General features: G+C 29.4%; 2 protein-coding genes across 4 annotated transcripts; both read left to right on the forward strand.

Moving 5' to 3' along the window:
• The first annotated feature begins 6819 nt into the window (after positions 1 to 6819).
• Positions 6820 to 10111, forward strand: LOC126676128 (transcription factor TCP13-like). 3 transcript variants are annotated; one of them, XR_008790628.1, is made up of 3 exons: positions 6820 to 7188; positions 7509 to 8741; positions 9499 to 10111. XR_008790628.1 is itself a non-coding variant. In XM_050370256.2 (2 exons), exon 2 carries the CDS (start codon positions 7627 to 7629, stop codon positions 8641 to 8643), a length of 1017 nt encoding a protein of 338 aa, XP_050226213.1. In that variant the 5' UTR covers positions 6820 to 7188; positions 7509 to 7626; the 3' UTR covers positions 8644 to 8954. The 3 variants fall into 3 exon arrangements, 2 of the variants coding, with proteins under 2 accessions (XP_050226213.1, XP_050226214.1); XM_050370256.2 differs by lacking the exon at positions 9499 to 10111 and having other exon boundaries at positions 7509 to 8954; XM_050370257.2 differs by lacking the exon at positions 9499 to 10111 and having other exon boundaries at positions 7514 to 8954.
• A 4811-nt stretch (positions 10112 to 14922) lies between these two features.
• Positions 14923 to 16977, forward strand: LOC126676390 (transcription initiation factor TFIID subunit 8). The gene is made up of 2 exons (XM_050370581.2): positions 14923 to 15207; positions 15503 to 16977. Exon 2 carries the CDS (start codon positions 15605 to 15607, stop codon positions 16745 to 16747), a length of 1143 nt encoding a protein of 380 aa, XP_050226538.1. The 5' UTR covers positions 14923 to 15207; positions 15503 to 15604; the 3' UTR covers positions 16748 to 16977.
• The last annotated feature ends 1809 nt before the right edge of the window (positions 16978 to 18786 follow it).

Below are 18786 nucleotides of genomic sequence, written 5' to 3' on the forward strand. Positions count from 1 at the left end.
AGAAGAAAGACCGGAAATCCCAACAGAAACCTTAGTAGCAGTGGAGTCGCGGCAGAGAAGAAAGACCCGGCGAAAGCAGGTCGATGCTGTAGAAAAAAGGCTCGACAGTTGTAGATGGAAACGAGTATAATTAGATTGAGGTTTTTTTTAAAGAATAAACTCAATGAATAGAGGATTTATAAAAGGCCTAATTACTTAAAAAAAACCCCACCTTGAAACAATTTTTCGTTTATACCCTGATCTAGGAAAAAGTTCATTTGTATCATTTTTTTGATTTTTCGATTCAATTGTACCCCAAAATTTTATTTTTTGACAATTTAATTAATTATAGGATGAAAATATTAAAAATAATTAAATGGAAGGGTTATATCATTTTTTTTTCTATTTGAAAAGATAAAAATAAGTTAAAAAATGAAGGATTATTTTAATCTTTTTCTAGATAAAAAAAGTTCAATTTAGTGTTTTAGGGTAGAGTTGAAAACAAAAAATTAAAAAAAAGGTACAAATGAACTTTTTCCTAGGTCATGGTATAAACGAAAAAATATTATAAGGTGGAGGTATTTTAAATAATTAAGCCTTTATAAAAATATGTAAGAAATGGGTGGTGATGATAATTTGGAGTGACACGCTAGTTTGTTATAAATGGTGGTTAGGGTTATGTCAATATGAGAAAGAAAAATGAGACACATGAAATATATTTATGAAAAAATGAAAGGTAAAAAATGAAATAAAAAAAAGAAGACATCGTAAAATGAAAGATACAGTTGTACTATTGACAATAAATTGACCCAAGACCGTGAATGGTCTAATTTTCTCGAAATTTTGCTTGAGAAAATTATCGAGTTACAAAATGACCTTCATTTTCTTTCAAAAAAATAAAATTAAGATCATCACTAAATTTAATTCCACTAACTATTTTATTTTTACAAAATTATTTTTTTATTTATATCTCAATTAAATTAAATTTATTAGCATTTTTTTTAAACATCTATACACCTTATTTTCTATTCTTTAAATCTCTTTCTTTTTTATTTTTTTCTTAAACGATCTACACCATTAATTACTAAATAAACGGTGTAGATTAATTTAGTTAAAATTGTCCGGTTTATCCTATTTTGAGATATTCAAAATTTTTATGGTCAATTGCAAACTGAATCGAAAACATTGTCATGTTGGCTAAAAAAAGTTCCGAATGAATTAAACCAGCCGATTTTGAAAGATTTGCCTAAATTGACGATACAAATAAAGGTTTGTTATTTGAAAGAAATTATCCAATTATGTTTTGCTGAATATTAATTGTGTGATGAAAATTTCATATTAGAAAGATGTGAATAGAATGTGGAATACTAAAAAAGAAGATTGTTGAATATTAAATATAATAAAAAGATTCCATATTCGAAAGATGTGAATAGAATATGGACATATAAGTGAAATGGACTATCTAATCCATCGTTTAGAGCTTGAAGTTTGATGCGGTATCTGTTTTACGGTTATGCGGTTTCTGTTCTAGATCTCATGAATATATCTACCATACATTATGTTTCTTCTGGACCAATATTTGTGTTTTTTATAAGTGTTTCTTGGTACAATATTCGTCAGATGCAATGTTGTTTTTAATAGTTATGAATAATTTTGTTACTGTACTTATATTATAGTTTAACTAATTTTATACTTTATTTGATAATTATTTTTAATTTTTTTACAGCATATACCGAAACAGTACGGAAACAAAAAACAAAAACAACACGAGGACACGGGAACCGTTTTTTTCTAAAACAAAGGACACAAAACGTAGGGGAAATATGTAAATAATTAAAATATAGAGATATATTAATAATATTAAAAATTATAAAATGCTATATATATTAAATTTTATTTATACATTTATACCAATTAATACAATAAATCAAACGTAATTAAACTAAACAAAAATAAAAAATAAAATTTATTGCATGCAATGTGAATAATACAAATTGTGGGTCATTAATTAAAGAATATTTATTGAGAATTTTTTTATGTTTTTTCACAACTGTCTCACATTTTTTATTTACCGAATCGACCCGAAACGTTTCCTCATGAATTTTCAAAAATTTCCGAAAATTTTCAGTTTCTGAAATATTTCGTAAGCTATCATAGTTCTCCTTTTTTCAATCAATTTCAAGTCAAATTTAATATTGTTAAATCAAGACGAGTTGATGATAAATTTAAAAATTTAAAACGAAATCGAGTTCAAATTTAATGATATATTGATCCACCTCAACTCAATCACACCCAGTAATCGAAGAGATAAGAGCATGCTGAAATACTTTTCATAGATGCGTCAATTTTTCTCTTTGTTCGTCCAAATTTCTTTTGTGGAATGCTGGCGTGCACATTATCATATTTGCTTTAAAATTGCCAATTTTGTGAAATTATTCTTAACGAATTATCACAGACTAAAGTGACAAAAGGATGCAAAAATTAAACTTTGTCCTTTTTGGCATGCACGCCTAATTTTTTTGTACCATTAAAAGAGAAAGGATAGAGATTTAATTTTAATGAAAAACATATTGTATTGCTGTAAATTTGTAATTGTATTTGTTGTGGACAAAACAGTGCAAGTATTTGAGCAAATTTTAGAAAGTAGGTCCCATTTAAGAACTGCACAAATTAACTATCACATCAAACCTTACCGTTAATTCATCATCTCACTGGCACAGCCACATATAGAAATAGGTCACTAGACTAAATTTAAATATGGTTTAATTATTACTATTAGTTAATCAAACATGATAGAAATGGGTGAAAAATATCGAAATAAACCATAAACCAAATCAAATTTCATGAATATAAACCCTCAACGTCCAGAAAATTTCAAATAATACCCCTAACGTCATAAAAATTGAACAATCAAATCCCTAATTTGATTTATAAATGAGACGTCGGAGTCTCAAAATTGGAGTGACTGCTTGTTCAATTTTTAAAACGTTAGGAGCATATTTAAATCTTTCGGGACGTTAGTGGCTTATTTGATTCTCAAGTGAAAGGCATAAAATGACCCTTTTTCGAAATTAGAAATCGTTGAATCTTGGGATTGCTGTTATGAATCTGTATCATGCAGCTATGTGAAATGGTAACCCATGAGGAAGAAAAGAAAAAACCCTAGAAAGAAGAAAAGGGGTAAAAGTGAGCAGAGAGCAGAGGAAATAATGAAGATGAATTATACAATTATGGCAGAGAAAGTGAACTGCACATTACTCTGTCATCAAATTAATAGACAAAACCAAATTACATTTAATTCTTTCTGTTTTTCTCTCTGTCTTTTTTCCTTGTGACTATCCCTTAACTTATTGTCTTAATTTTAATACACATCACTAACACTTATGATCTCACTTAGTAATCAAAATTATTTACAATATGAATAATGGCAATAGTGACTATGTTTAGGGGTGTGAAAATGATTTTTCGGTTTGTTTCGAAATTGAAAATGTATTAACAGTTTTATAATTACAGATTAAAAATCAAACCAAATTTTGGGTTCTATTTTAGTCACCAAAATATAACATGTCAGAATTTTATGACCAAAATAAAACACTTCAAGAGTTTAGTGATTATTAGAAATCAATTACCCTAATTATTTATGACCAAATTAGCTTTGCTTTTGTTCAAACTTCAAAGTAATTAAAAATGTGGATTTTAGTGGCTTGAGAAAAGGAAGCATGCATATGTTTGAAACAGTTAAAAGAAGAGTAACATCATAAAATGATTGATTTAATGCATCTCTATATATTGGTAGGACATCTGCATGTTACAGTTATAACTCACAAGTCATAACAGATACTATATTACTAAATTTGTTAACTTCATATATGCAATAACGGCTTTAAAGCTTATTAGGTGAGTTGTTGAAACTTGAAAGACTTGATCTATAATTTTATATAGAGGTTCATTAGGTTAACTTTTTTATCAGATATTTTTTTATGTAATTATCTATATAAGGCCCCACATTTATAAAATTATTACCATTATTATATTCTTTTTAATATTTTATGATACCATTTTTAAATGAACAGGTTAAGTGTGAATCGTTATTAATTACATTTCAAAAAATCTACATAATTTACCAATATTTTAGTAGTGTTATTTATAATTGAATTATAGTATATGATATTATTATGATCTAAAATTTAAACAAACCAGTCGATTAGAATAAAAAATCCATAATATTAGTTAATCGGATTTTCAACCGATTTGACTGATTGAACTGTAAACCAGGAATTACAGGGTCTAAAATATTATTATAAACATATTTACTAGTCATTCTTCACAACAATATTTCTATTTGTAAATTATTTTGAGTAGTACTATTTTTATTTCGTAACTTCTGAAGACTTAGTAAATTGCTATTTTTTTCTTATAAACTGCTTAATAAATTATAAATTATTTTTTGAAAATGATAAAATGATATTTAATTACTAAATTAATAACTTTCTAAAAAATAGTATTGAAAATTTGGATAAATTATACATATTCTCTAAAGATTTTAAGATTTTTTCATCCAGAACCAATTTATTACAAAAGTAAATTTAGAAACTAGACTATATTTTATTTTTACTAATTAGAATCTTTAATTAATGCAAGGTATACATTATTAAAATGTAAATTTCTTTTTCATAAAGGTAAATGGTTTAGAATTGTTTGATAACCTATTTATCCAAAAAAAAAAATTGTTTGATAACCAACTCACCCTTATATTAATTTGAAAAAAAAAAGTTAGCAGAAAAGGAAAATAATTAATGATTAAACCGCAAGCTGATTAACCAACCCAAGTAAATGAATAGATCAGAAAGCTTTTTGTACTGTTCTTCTTGAGATGTCCACCAGTACTGCACTGCTTGTTTAATGTTTATACACTGCTCAGATCACAAAGATATTCATAAATCTAATTCCAAACCTTTAAAAGCTCTCTCATCAGTCTCTTTCCCTAGCTGTACACAACCTCCGCTCATCAAAACCCTAAATTTCTCTGTTAATGGCTGATTGGGGGATTCACTGAAGTAGCAGCTACTCTGAAAAAAAAAATCTCTTTGTTTCTGTTTTGAAAAACTACTAGTGATATACCCAGAAAGAAATAAAATGAAAGGAAAATCAAGTTGAATGCTGACAGAATTAATTGTTTTTGCTGTTTTTTGAATAAATAATTTAGAGTTCTGATTGTTGATTTATTTTTTTGCTTCTATTAAAATGGGAGTTTCTGTAACCTAGTTGTTTACTGCTTTTATTTACCTATTTTTTATTAAGTTCATTATCATGGGGTTTTCTTACAGTTTAGGGTTTCTCGACGCAGAAATTAAAGCAATAAACAACTTCTTAATTTAAAAAAAAAATAGTAATGCTTGAGTTGCAAGCAAAATTCTGGCCCTAATATTATAAAATCCACCAATTTCTTCCCATTCTTTCTCTCTGGAACTAATTAAACATTTCCAATTCTTTTTATTTTTACCATGATTTTCTGGCCTTGACACTTACCTTATGAGACATATTTTCTTGAGCCATGCTGAAGAATAATATTGAAGTACTTATCACCGACCGCAAGCAATCACTCTCAATTCTCAAGAGAAAATCTTTTGAGTCAAATAATTCTGCAAACATTTGTAGGGTTTTGAAAACTGGGATCCACCTCATATCACTAATTTCCTTATCTTTGAACAAGGTGAAAGCAATTTCTTTGATAGGCTTTAATTTCGAAGAAAGATCAAGAAACATAAAGAAGAAGAAGAAATAAAAATGCGTACGTTTCCTTTTCTGATTTTCTCTTCAAATTAATTTAGCCCAATTATAAAGCTGTGGCCAAAATGCTTACATGATAATAAATTTTTATTGATTTTTAAAATGCCGTGTGTATGCATTTTTGGTGTGAAAGTCTCTTGTTGAAATAAAAATTAAACTTAATGAACAAAATAGAATTAATTTAATTTTGGTTACTAAATAAGACGATAGTTTAATAACTCCGAAAATACCATTTTAGAAACTCCGAGAATCATTACCCCGATAATAAAGAATGAGAAATGGTGATTAGGTATGTGTGAGCTGTTAGGTATCAATAAAACTTCAACTTGCACCATGGATATCCCTGAGCTGAGCAAAGTTTGGGGGTGGTCCTATTTCTTGGTGGATGTTATGTTTAGGATGGTCCTCACCTACAAGGCGTAGTCTTCTTAAGTTGTTATCATACACACATCAAGATATACATTATTGTTCTTGCAGTTTGTGTATACCTAAACCACAGCTCTTAAGCATAATATATCCACATATATTATATAGCATGTGTTATTTTTTTCTTAATTCATCAAGCCGTATATGATTAATATATATAATATATCCACCTATATAATTCACTACTAGCGAACATGTTTTTCGCAAGACAAATACCGGTCTTATGTCCGTAATACAATTCAGAGTTGTGTAATTGGTTGGTAAACTTTTGGCGACTGGATAGTTTTAGTCATTAAAAATTGATTGGATATTTTCCATTTTAGCATTTTATGTCCGTTTTGAAGTTTCCTTGCTACATTGCTACATATTAAGGCAATATTTGTTGCTGGTTAAAATTGCAGTTTGTTGTCTTAATTCTTTCTCAAATAAAGCATGCATTGTTCGACCATGTGACAAGGGATTGAGGTACAAACTTTTTGTATTAGTGAAATAAAGAAGCACGACTCGCAGCTTTTAAGGATGTGTAGAATAATGGTCCCTAATATGTGTAAGCTTGTATATATGTTGAAGCAAAATATCATTAACTAGCTACAAAGTGTTGTATTATAACACAATTGCCACACCATTTTTGTATCTTAGAATTTAGAAACTAAAAATTAGTCCTAACCAAACATTCATTGAGACAATGATTGCTCAACATGCGTGATAAAGGAAAATGATGATAAGATATTGACTAGCACATTAATTTGACCGATGGCGAGTCGTGCCACGTGGCGTTATCTACTGCCATTGCTTTATCTTTACGTCTTCCTTGTGGAGCATGGTCGGTTGAATTCCGGCATCTCCCTATCTAAAAATACTTCTACTTCACCAGTAAGTTTATTCTCTGTAATTACAAGGCTCAAACTTGATCATATTTCATTGCTAAAATCAGAAGGTGATAAGGCAGCTCAAGATCTATATATATATATCTTCCTATAGACTCACAATATTGTAAGTCCGGTTTTCCAATCTAAATCTTATATTGTATGCATATATTTAACCTAGCTTGCTAGACTCATCTAAACTTTTCCTTCTTTTAGTAAACATTTCAATTTTGTCCTTTTTGTGTATTATCTCATTCATAAACATCTATAACTACTATTATTATTGTTTCTATCTTGAAAATATCATTATGAAAAGGTTTCTTGATTAGGATATCCTTATGTTCTCTTTCAAAATCAAGAAATTGGGGTTATGTACAGATCTAATGTTAAGATTATTATATTTATCTGATTTTTTTTCTTTAATTTCTTGTTTTGTTTAATCTGAAGTCCAGATTTTGTTCATCAAGGCGAATCGACAATTATTGAGACCAATTGTGTGAGCTTAAGTACTTAAAGGATACAGTTCTATTAGTTCAGTTGGTTAAGCTCCAAAAATGAGAAGCATATGATGATTAGTATTTCAAAAGAAGATAATCAAGATTCTCCAACAAAAAATGAAGAAAAAACAACTGATCTTCATGGCAAGATTGTTAATGCCAGAGCTTCTTCATCCGTCTCAACTCCATGGTTAAGATTGAAAGATCCGCGAATCGTTCGAGTTTCGCGTGCTTTCGGAGGAAAAGATAGGCATAGCAAAGTTTGCACCATAAGAGGATTGAGAGATAGAAGAGTTAGACTTTCAGTTCCTACAGCAATTCAATTGTATGATCTTCAAGATAGGCTCGGACTTAATCAGCCTAGCAAGGTGATAGATTGGTTGCTTAACGCTGCGAAAAATGAAATCGATGAACTCCCTCCACTTCCATCAATGCCACATATGAATTTAGGGCTGCATCATCAAGTTGGTGCCTCACAATCTAAGATGTTGAATATGAATAACAATACCATGAATTGGGAAGATGATCAAGATGGATTAAGTACTAGACCGAATTTTTGGAGCAATGAAGAGTTTTTTAGGGCAAAATCAAAAGAAATTGCAAGAGATTGTGTCGATGAGAAAGACAAATATAGAAAACTTAATGAAGATGATCATAAACAAGAAAGCAGTGAAGAAGGCAATACTCATCCTTCTTCATCTCCGGCGGGTGATCTGATGAACAATCCGATGCCATATGGTTCTTTCTTTCAATTAGAACATCCAAATTTTCCATTTTCGCATGGATTTACAAACCAAGACAATGATCTACACAATCTAAATGCTATGCCATTGCCATCTACATTGTCTCTATCATCTGGCTCTCAAATTTTAGTAGCACCACAACCTTATTTTCCTTCAGCAGAGATTGATCCAAGACAAATGAATCATTTTCAAATGTTAGCCTCAACTACTCAAAACCTCTTCACACCAAATCCATACTCCATAAATCAATCTCCGAGACCTTTACATTTCAGCTTAGCACCAAGCCTTTTTCATTCCCTAAATAATGAAAATCATCACCCAGCAGATAATAAAGAGCAGTAGTATTTTTCCTTCTAAACAAAGACATCATCAATGGCGATACGGAGATTACAAGACAGCAGAATCAAATTAATAAGCTCCAAATTTGAGAAGGCAAAAAGGTAATGTTTGTAAACTTTTTATGTTCTTCTGTTGACAAGAATTGTGATCCTCTACTGTTTTGTTTCTTGCTTTTCTTTTCTTATTGATAACTTTGGTTTGGTTGGTTTGAAACTTAATTATAAGAGGATTTTGATATGCCATCTTTATGGTGAGTTTCTATTTACATTCATTAACCCAAATAAAAATGTAGCTATATTTATGATTGTCACTTATATTTGATGTTTAGATTGTTTAATGAGTTTTGTTTTTTTGGTTTAAAGGGATCTACTATAAGATGTCATTGACAAATCAATGTTAAATTTGAAGTTTTCAATTTCATGAAACTGGATATGATGCTCTTTCTTTAAGGAAAATAATGTTAACTATATACAACTATGAATACATGCATTAACATAAATAGTTCTAAAATGTAATCTCAATAGTCTAGTTTGTAAATTTTGCGAACATCAACAATTATATCCAATTTTTAATTAGAACGTATTTTCTTTGAAATAAATTATTTATGTGCATATTATATGTATATTGCTTATTGGGGCTCAATATGTATATTAAAACACACTTTTTTTAATTTGCACTATAGATCATCATTTGTTTACTGAAAACACTAATAATTTATTCATATGGTTTAGGAAAAAAATATGACATCTTTCTTAATCTGCACACAGAGAAATAGTGTGCATTACACTGATTGTGAAACGTGCGTGAGATTGAAAACTATTATGCATTTCTTTAATTTATTTATTTTTTATCATTGAGGGAGGGGAGAGCGCTTGTGGGAGGAATCGAACTCACAACCTAGCAGATTGCTGCCCATCGCTTATATCATTTGAACTATAGTTCATTGGTGCATTTCTTTAATTATATCTGGTCTCTCTTTAAATAGCTAGTAGCTGTTGAAGTGGGAATCCCACATTAGTTATATGTGTAAATGGACATGTATTTAAATATTGGTTGGGCACCTCCACTTAATACCAATTGGTTTTAAGATGGAATCTAACAATAGCTTCTTAAAGTCAAGAAGTAAAACCCTAGAAAGCATAAAGAGCAATAAACAAGGTAATAATACCCTTTAATTTATCTGTACAAAAAGTCTGTTGCAAGGACTAGGACAGGTCCCAGCAGCTTGAATCAGGCTAATAATTTTAAGCTTGAGGAAATTAAGAAGAGAAAGTAAAGAGGAAGAAGAAGAAGAGTGACGTGTTAAGTTGACACAAGATCCAACAAAGTAATGTATTGAAGGAATAGCAGCTTTAGATGGTCAAGAAAGACACTGATCGAAAGTTGCATCCAATTGAAAAATTAGAATCTGTGGTCCTTGGCAAACACACACACATATAAGGTAAATCGTTTATAGTTTGGATTTTGGAAATAGGTCTATGATTTCTATTCTTTATTTTTTCGGATAAAAATTTGGCTTATTTATAGATAGTTGTTTCTTTTTATCCACCATAAACTTCATTGATATATAGTTTTTTTGCCAACAGCTAATAGATGTTTTAATATTTTTAATTATTTAGACGAAATTATCTCTAATAGAATTTTTTTAATACATAAAATTATTTAAATTATTTTAAAATACTCTAATTATTTATAATTATATAAAATTATTTTACTTACTTTAAAACAACTATAATTTAATAATTTTTAAAAAAATTTATTATAAATTTATCAGAAAAATGTATAAATAAGTTTAAATTAAAAATTACTTCTTATAAAAAATAATTATTAATATTTCTATTAAATAATATATGATATAATATAACTATAATTTAATAAATAAAAATAAAAATTATGTCTTTTTTATATATAAACAGCTACAGCTAATTAAATTTCACTAAACACTTAGCTACCCGCCAATTGCTAACAGTTGTTAGCAACAGCTAACAGCCACCAGCTATAAGAAACAGCTGAACCAAACAGGTCTTAAGTTAGCTTAACAGCTAGTTGAACTTTTCAAATCTGTTGTTAAAACAACTTCGGACAAAAGCAAAACAAAAAAGATAAAGTATCTTTTATAATTTTCAAAATTTTATGACCATCAATAAGGTCATTACATTTTCATAAATTTCTAAAGTAAATGAAGAAATAATATTTTTATGCATTTTAAAAATATGCCAAATATCACTCTAACATCCTAAGAGCATCTCCAATTGGATGTTACTTTTTATGCTAAATTTAGCATGAAAAAATGGTAAAATGCTATAAATAGCATAGCATTTCAAATTTTAATCCAATGCACAAAGTTAAAAAGAAATATTATAATTATTTATTAAAATAATTATCTCTTAATTTTATTAATTGCTAATTATTTAATAATTTTTTTAATTAAATAGTTCAAACTAAAATTTATGTAATATTTTTTTAATTTTAATAATGAGCTTTTCAAAAGATATAATTAAAAAAATCGATGAATTATATAAAAATAATTTATTTAATTGTTTTATTATATTGATGTATGGTCTACTATTAAAAAATCAAATCGATGTTGTAAAATTAAATAGAAGCACAAAATTTAAAATGAAAAAAGTAAAATAAAATAAAAAAAGTAGGTTAAAATAATAGATGCAAAAAATGACCGTGGTAAAATTATAATTAATAGTGAATTGCTATTGGTTGTTGTATTTAGCATATGCTATCTGTGCTAAATTTAGCACGCGATATAGTATATGCTAAATTTAGCACAAATTATAGCACTGTATTGAAGATGCATTTTAAAATTAAATGCTAAATTATAGCATTAGCACTTCATTTTAAATTGCATTGGAGGTGCTCTAACTCTTTTGTCAGGCATATTCATGTAGATTGAACAAAATATTCAAAATCCTATTAGACTTTCTCTTGTCCATAAGTACAACTTTAATGTCCACTTTCACATAGGTAGAAAAGCAATCACGATTGATTTACACATATGTGATACGAGCAATATTTGCATACCATTTTAAAGCTCGTAGAATTGGCCTTTTTATGAGATTGTTTAATTAGTTACACCTTCTTCTTTGCCTTCTGATTTTGTTAATATCAATACCAATATTCATGCTAATAAATTCATGTTGATACAATTTGGTAAAAACATAGAAAAATACAGGAATACCAACCAAATGTTACTGATTGAGTTGCGGATTAGATCACTTCTTTTTAAGACGTTTCGCAGCTCTGCCTCTCTGATCGAAGTAGTCTGCCTATCACGTCGCCTACAAAATAAAACAGCCGATAATACGTTAAGTATTGAACTATATACTAAACGCTCGATTACATTCTTTCTTAATTCGGAAAATTTTGCTCAAGAACTTTAGTTAAAATATATTGTTCGAAGTAGTATTTTAAGAGAAAGACAAAAGTTGTATATATTGTGGTAATGAATTGAAACATAAATTATAAAATTAATGTTGTTATTCATTTGTATGACTTTAAATGCAGGAGTTACAAGAGTTACACAGTTGAAAGGTTTTCTGAATACAAATTACATGTAAAAACAAATCCTCGAACTCAACCAACCTAACCGAGCCGGTCGAAAGACGATGCGTGTGTGGTTAATTGGGAGAGAATTTAACTCTTTATTCATTCACAAAACGAGGTACTCCTTGCAGTACAAATCTAAATGGAAAATCGCGAGCTTATAAATATATTGATTGGTTTATTTCCAAGCACACTTATATTATTTTTCAATTTTCACTAATATTACAACAATTCACAGCTGCGCCACTTAGCTAATAAGTTATTTGATTTATCGTTAATGTCATATTGATATTCGGTTGCCAAGTTCAAGACTTCTTGATCGTGTTTGGAGTTTTCAAATCATAGCAGACTTATTAGAATGTAAAATGAAATTATACGCCAGAGGCGGAACTACGTATAGACTTAGGTACGCTTCAGTCCGGGCCGTCATCGGAGAGTCAGAAGTCAGTCATCATATGTAATCCGGCAAAGTATTGGTTAATTTACTGATGCCGCTGTGTAATGTCTTTTGCGTTTAGCCCTGGCTCATGCAGCGAAGAAGACCTAATTTAATTATTAGGATTATCATCTAATTTTATTTTTGTTTTATAGTTGGAAAGGCCCCCATGTTTGACCCATTTGGTTCTTTGGCCCGTTATTATTTTTTAAAGGCCTTATTTTTGTTTTAAATTAAATTTTTGCATCTTTTGTAAATTTCGATCAAATTTTTAATTTTTATAATTTTATTATATTTGAAAGTTTTTTTGTAATTATAATAAAAATTTTAAATTTTACTTTTAAAATTCAAACATTTGCATTTTGTATCGATTGCAATCAAATTTCAAAAAATAAATAAATATTACTTCTACAAAGAGTTAATATAGATATTTAGTGATAATTAATAAAAAGAACGGAAAGGTTGGAATTTGAAAAATAAATTTTTGATTATAATTGCAAAAAAGTTTTAAAATTGGACATAACTATAAAAATTAAAAGTTTGATCGTAATTGATAAAAAAAAACGCAACAATTTAAATTTTAAAAAGGCCTAATGTCTTAAAAAATTCCTGACCTTTTATTTCCTTTTCAATCCTATCCCGACGTTGTAAATCAGTCAATTTTGCCATATTTTGTATTTTTTTTATTTCAATTGTACCCTAAAGCATAAAATTAACCTTTTTTTATTTGGTAAAAATTCTCTAAATTGACCCTTTTGTATTAGATTAACTTTTTATATTAAATTGACCATTTTTGAATATTTTTTTTGAACTTTTGTCAAATAAATAAATGTCAATTTTATACTTTAAGGTTCAATTGAAAATGCAAAATAGGGTAAAATTGACAAATTTTCAATGTAAAAAGGGATGAAAGGTCGATATTTTTTTTAAGTCATTAAGCCTTTTAAAAATAGGTAGGTTTTTTTAAAATTATATGGGATTGCTGCTTAGTGTTTTATAATGATTTTTTTTTGTGAAATGTCTCTTAGTTTTTCTTATCCAATTCTTTCATTTTTTAAGTTTTTTTTTTCAATTTTCACTTATTAAAAAAAATTAATCCACAAGTACAACTTTTATTTCAAATTTTTAAATTTAATATTTTAAAGTACTTTCCAACTCTCTAATCTAATTTCTAAATTCTTTAATTTTAATTTCTTTTAAAATAAACTTTTTAACAAGTTATTAATTAATAATAATTTTTTAATGTTTTCTCTTTCGAATCAAATAACCTTTAATTTTTAATTTTTATTTTTGTATTTTATTCATATAAATTAATAAATTATAAATATCATACTGAATTTCACAATGAATTAATAGAGCATTTGTGAAGTGGAGGCAAGGCAACATAAATGTTGAATTATGCATGCGTTAATTTTAACTTTTTTTTATCATACTAGTTTCGCATTACGTGCTATGCACGTGACTCGTAACGTAACTCGTCAATGAACATATTAGTAAATTTAGTATAATTATATCAAATTTTTATTTATAATTAATATTAAATTAGTTAAAAAAAATTGTAAAAGTAAATATAACAAATTCGGTTATAATTTTTTTTTTCATATTGAATTTCTTCGATTTTATAATAATCATAATTAAATAATTAACTTAATTTTATTAATTTATATCTTTAAAAATAATAAAATAGAAATTTAAATAATAATATATTAACAAAATACAGTATTTTAATTTTGTATTTCAATCAAACTAAAAGATAGGTATTCCTACTAATTTGGAGACAATTTAGTTATTTTTTAGATACTAAATACTAAATTAGAGATAATTTAGCTACCTATTCTAATTAGGACTTTGATTACAATAGTGATTAATTAAATAACTAATTAGTTAATGACTACAAAACTTTTATTTAGTTTAAACTGAAAAGGATTATTCGGTAAATTTGTCTGTCCCCCCCATCCGTGCTTTTATACTAAATTAGAGATAATTTACCTACCTATTCTAATTAGGACTTTAATTACAATAGTGTTTAATTAAATAACTAATTAGTTAATGACTATAAAACCTTTATTTAGTTTAAACTGAAAAGGATTATTCGGTAAATTTGCGTGTCCCCCCCCCCCATCCGTGCTTTTATAGATAGATAGATAGATAGATAGATAGATAGATAGATAGATTAACTTAAATAAATTAATTTCCTCAAAAAAAAAACTTAAATAAATTAATATAATATTTAGAGTAAAATGATTGAAAAATGGAGGGACAGCTGTCAAGAAGAAAGTGGAGATTTAAGGAGACTTTGATCCTCGCATGTGTGAAACTATCTTTGCTTTGCAATTTCCCATGTTCTTCCAACGCTCCAATTCAAATTATCGAATCTATTTCTCTTCCGATTCATTTTTCATGACCCAAATTTCTAATTAGGGTTTTACTAGGGTTTTTCGTTTCTAAATTCTTAACCCTAAATCCCTAAATCCCTTCTATTCAATTCTTGTTCACCTCGCTAGGGTTTTCATTTTCTTGATCGATTACTATATTTCTCTTTCTTTTTATGGGATCATCTAGAAATGCTAACGGTAAGCGTGTTTACTTACTGATTTAATTTGAATTGCTTTGTCTAGGGTTTGCTCGAATGTGATTTGGTTTATTATATGCTTTTTGATTGATAAAATGTCTCTCTTTATTTTTTGTTTATTTTATGTGTTTCTTTCTTTACTGTTTACTTTCTGGGCATTCAATTTTGGATGCAAATTTGAATTAAAGAATGCAAATTTGAATTAAAGAATGCAAATTTAAATAAAAGAATGCAAATTTGAATTAAAGAATGCAAATTGTTAATTTTGGTTCTTCCTTTGTTGATGTTTTGTACAGTAACGGGACAATGTGGGGGTGATAGAATGGCGATTCATGGGTGAGAAAGAATGGTGTTGTCGGATGTTTTACGACTGGGTGAAGTGATATGAAGTGTTGAATATGAGCCATGGAGGCGGGGAGAGTGGAAGAGTACGTGATAATTCACAACTTGTAAAGAGAAAATCGGGTTCAAGTGGTGATGAGTTTGCCCAATCAATTGCAAAGATTGCTGTAGCACAAATATGTGAAAGTACTGGGTTTCAGGCCTTTCAGCAATCTGCTCTTGACACGCTATCTGACATTACTGTTCGGTATATACATAATCTCGGAAAGCTTGCGCATGGTAATGCTAATTTAGCGGGTAGATCTGAGGGTAATGCATTTGATATTATTCAAGCATTGGAAGAGCTGGGTTCTACCCTGGGATTTGCTGGTGCATCTGATGTTGACCATTGTATTGCCAGTTCAGGTACAGTGAGGGAACTTACTCAGTATGTTGGTACTTCAGAGGACGTTGCCTTTGCCTATTCTCTTCCTTCATTTCCTGTTTTTAGAGAAAGGAAGCCATTTCCAAGTTTTCTGCAAAGTGGTCTGGAGCCTCCCGGTGATCACATTCCAGATTGGCTGCCTGCATTTCCTGATTCTCAGACTTACCTTCAGCTGCCCACACTGAACGAAGGGACTACTGATTCTAACTTGCTGAAGAGTGAGCAAACAAGGCCATACCTAAGTACAGATAGATCTTCATTGAACTTGCAACAGCCATATGCTTCCAACGGTTCACAGGCGCCTCCTGCTGGTGCATTGGCTGGTGGTTTAGACAGAAAAATTGTAGTTGAAGGTAATCCATTTCTTGCTGCTCCTTTACAGTTCGGACAGAAAGAAGTTTCTCATGTTGCTCCTCCAGCTAAACTATCAAATGAAACTATTGTGAGGAATCCTATCGAGCGAGATCATCTTTGGGGTAACCAGGTGTCTGTGCTGGATACATTTGCTCCAGCAATTGAAGCAATGAAAAGCAGGCTATCTGATTCTTCAGAGGGCCAGGAGAAGGTTCTTTCAAATCAACGATCTGCTGTACAATTTAAGATCGGGACTAGAAAGAAGTCTTTGAGTAGAGCAGTAGAATGGAGATCACAGAAGGGTGATGAAAAGATCAGCCCATGGTCTGGAAAGGATACCGATAATGATGACAAGAAGAGGAGAGCTGGGGAAATTTTAAAACAATCTATGGAGAACCCCGAGGAATTTGCTCATTTGTAAAATAGGTTTGGTTAGAATCTGTACAATTGTTTAGAAAACTAGCAGCAGAAGCTGGTTCCAGGTAGTTAAAGTCAGAGCTTGTGATTGCCAGAATATGGCGCTAGAATGGGTTACAAACTATAAAGGGAATATTTCCCACTTTAACAAGTTTTGGAGGTATGTCGGTTAGTTTGTGATTATACATCCATGTTACTGAATGATTCTTTTTAGTGGAAATTCTAGTTTTCTTACGTTTTGCTCATTTATAATGAACTAATACATGGTTATTATTGCCATTTTCTCTAGTTCTGAACTTCTTTCAACATCATGAAGGCTAACATGCATTAAGGAAGCTGAATCTAAATCATATTATTATGGCATCTGAATTAGGAAAATTATTATTGCAGAGCTAGGTAATTTGATACACATTAAATGACTGTCATGGGATGGTTTTAAGCATATAACGTGAATATCATCTGAAATTTTTATTAGTTGTTATTTTAGTGCAATTTTACTTTAGGTGGCTATGTTGAATAGTTTAACCATTGGCTTCTTGGACTGTGCAAGCACTTGGTTACCAACTTGAAAAATGCAAATCTTATTAGATTTTTCTTAATTTCCTTATTGCTATTATGCTAAGTAAACATGTGTTATTAATTTTGCATTAAGACGTGTCTAGTTTTTTATCAATTAACTTTTTTTGTCAAATCGGAAACCAATGATAGCGATCATTGACTTTACATCTACTTTCTGCATTTGAAAGGGATTTTCTGTCTATGCTCCAGTCTAGAAGAAAATAAGTAAAGTTTTCAGTTTTCATTATATGAAATTTTAAGATCAGGAAGTTTTATTTTCTTAAGAACTATTAGAAATCGCTGTACCAGGACTGCTATTTTTTGACATTATTATATTGAAGGTAAAATAAGCTAAGTTCAGAATTTGTGTTCAACAATTCCAATATGAGGGTGTGCATGTGTTATCTTATTTGGGAATAAGCGCATACATGGGGATTTTACATTCTTAGTACAATGTTAATTTACCATGTCTTCCAGAATTATCCCTGTTACATATATCCCTTGTATCTTTCTTAAATTTTTGCTGAGGTTTTGCGCCTCTTCAAAGGGCGGTTTTGCTGATACTGTAAAACTGGGTACTGCTATAATGTAAGCTCAAAGTGGTCATTTGGGCCGGGAATAAGAGTAACAGGTTTGGTTGGTAAAAGGTATGGAGCATTGCAGTGCATACAGGCCACAATTTGTATGTAAAAAAATCATAAACTGTCACATCTGTTGTTTTTGTGGTCTCATTTTCATCTGTTCATTAAAAAACTAAATTTCAATTTTTCTGTTGTTACATTATATGTTTCTCAACATATTTGGGATTTGATGGTTAAGTTAGCTGACACTTATTCTTAGGATGATCAGAAGATCTTTCAACTGGTTCATAACTTTGATTCTTTGGTCCATTAAGAGTTATTTATCATCAGGACCTAAAATTGGTTTGGATTCTCTACAATATAATTTTTTGTGCTTGATATGGCAGTTATAGTTAATTATGGTGACATGCAAAATGGGTCGGTGAAAAGGCTGGATTTAATGCTGAACATTTTAGTAATTAACCCATGTATTAATTGCTCAAACGACTTGTGGGTGTGGTTTCTATTTTCATTGCTCAGCCATTTTTATTATTCGAATGAAGTTCTATTGTTTTGAAAATTGATTTGCCGTAATAAATATTGAGAAATAGTTATGGATTTACTCGAAGGGTATCACATCAGAAGGAAGGAAGATTATTGAAATCGCTTTAGTTGCTATACTTATATCTTGTTTAAACGGAAAATATTTACAGAATTTTTTGGACTGGTGTGTATTCATGCATGTTATGGTGTTTGTAAAGTTGAGATGTTATCTAATGGAAATGGAAGGCTTCATGGAGTTTGCTTATTTGTCAGTTTAGTCTACTACGTTTTCTTTTTAAGATGATTCCTTACCATCCTTCTGTATTTGCAGTCCTTTTACATATCTATATGAATATGCCTGTAATATCCTCCAGTTTAAGAA

Source organism: Mercurialis annua, linkage group LG4 (genome assembly GCF_937616625.2).
Source record: "Mercurialis annua linkage group LG4, ddMerAnnu1.2, whole genome shotgun sequence".
Taxonomy (NCBI): domain Eukaryota; kingdom Viridiplantae; phylum Streptophyta; class Magnoliopsida; order Malpighiales; family Euphorbiaceae; genus Mercurialis; species Mercurialis annua.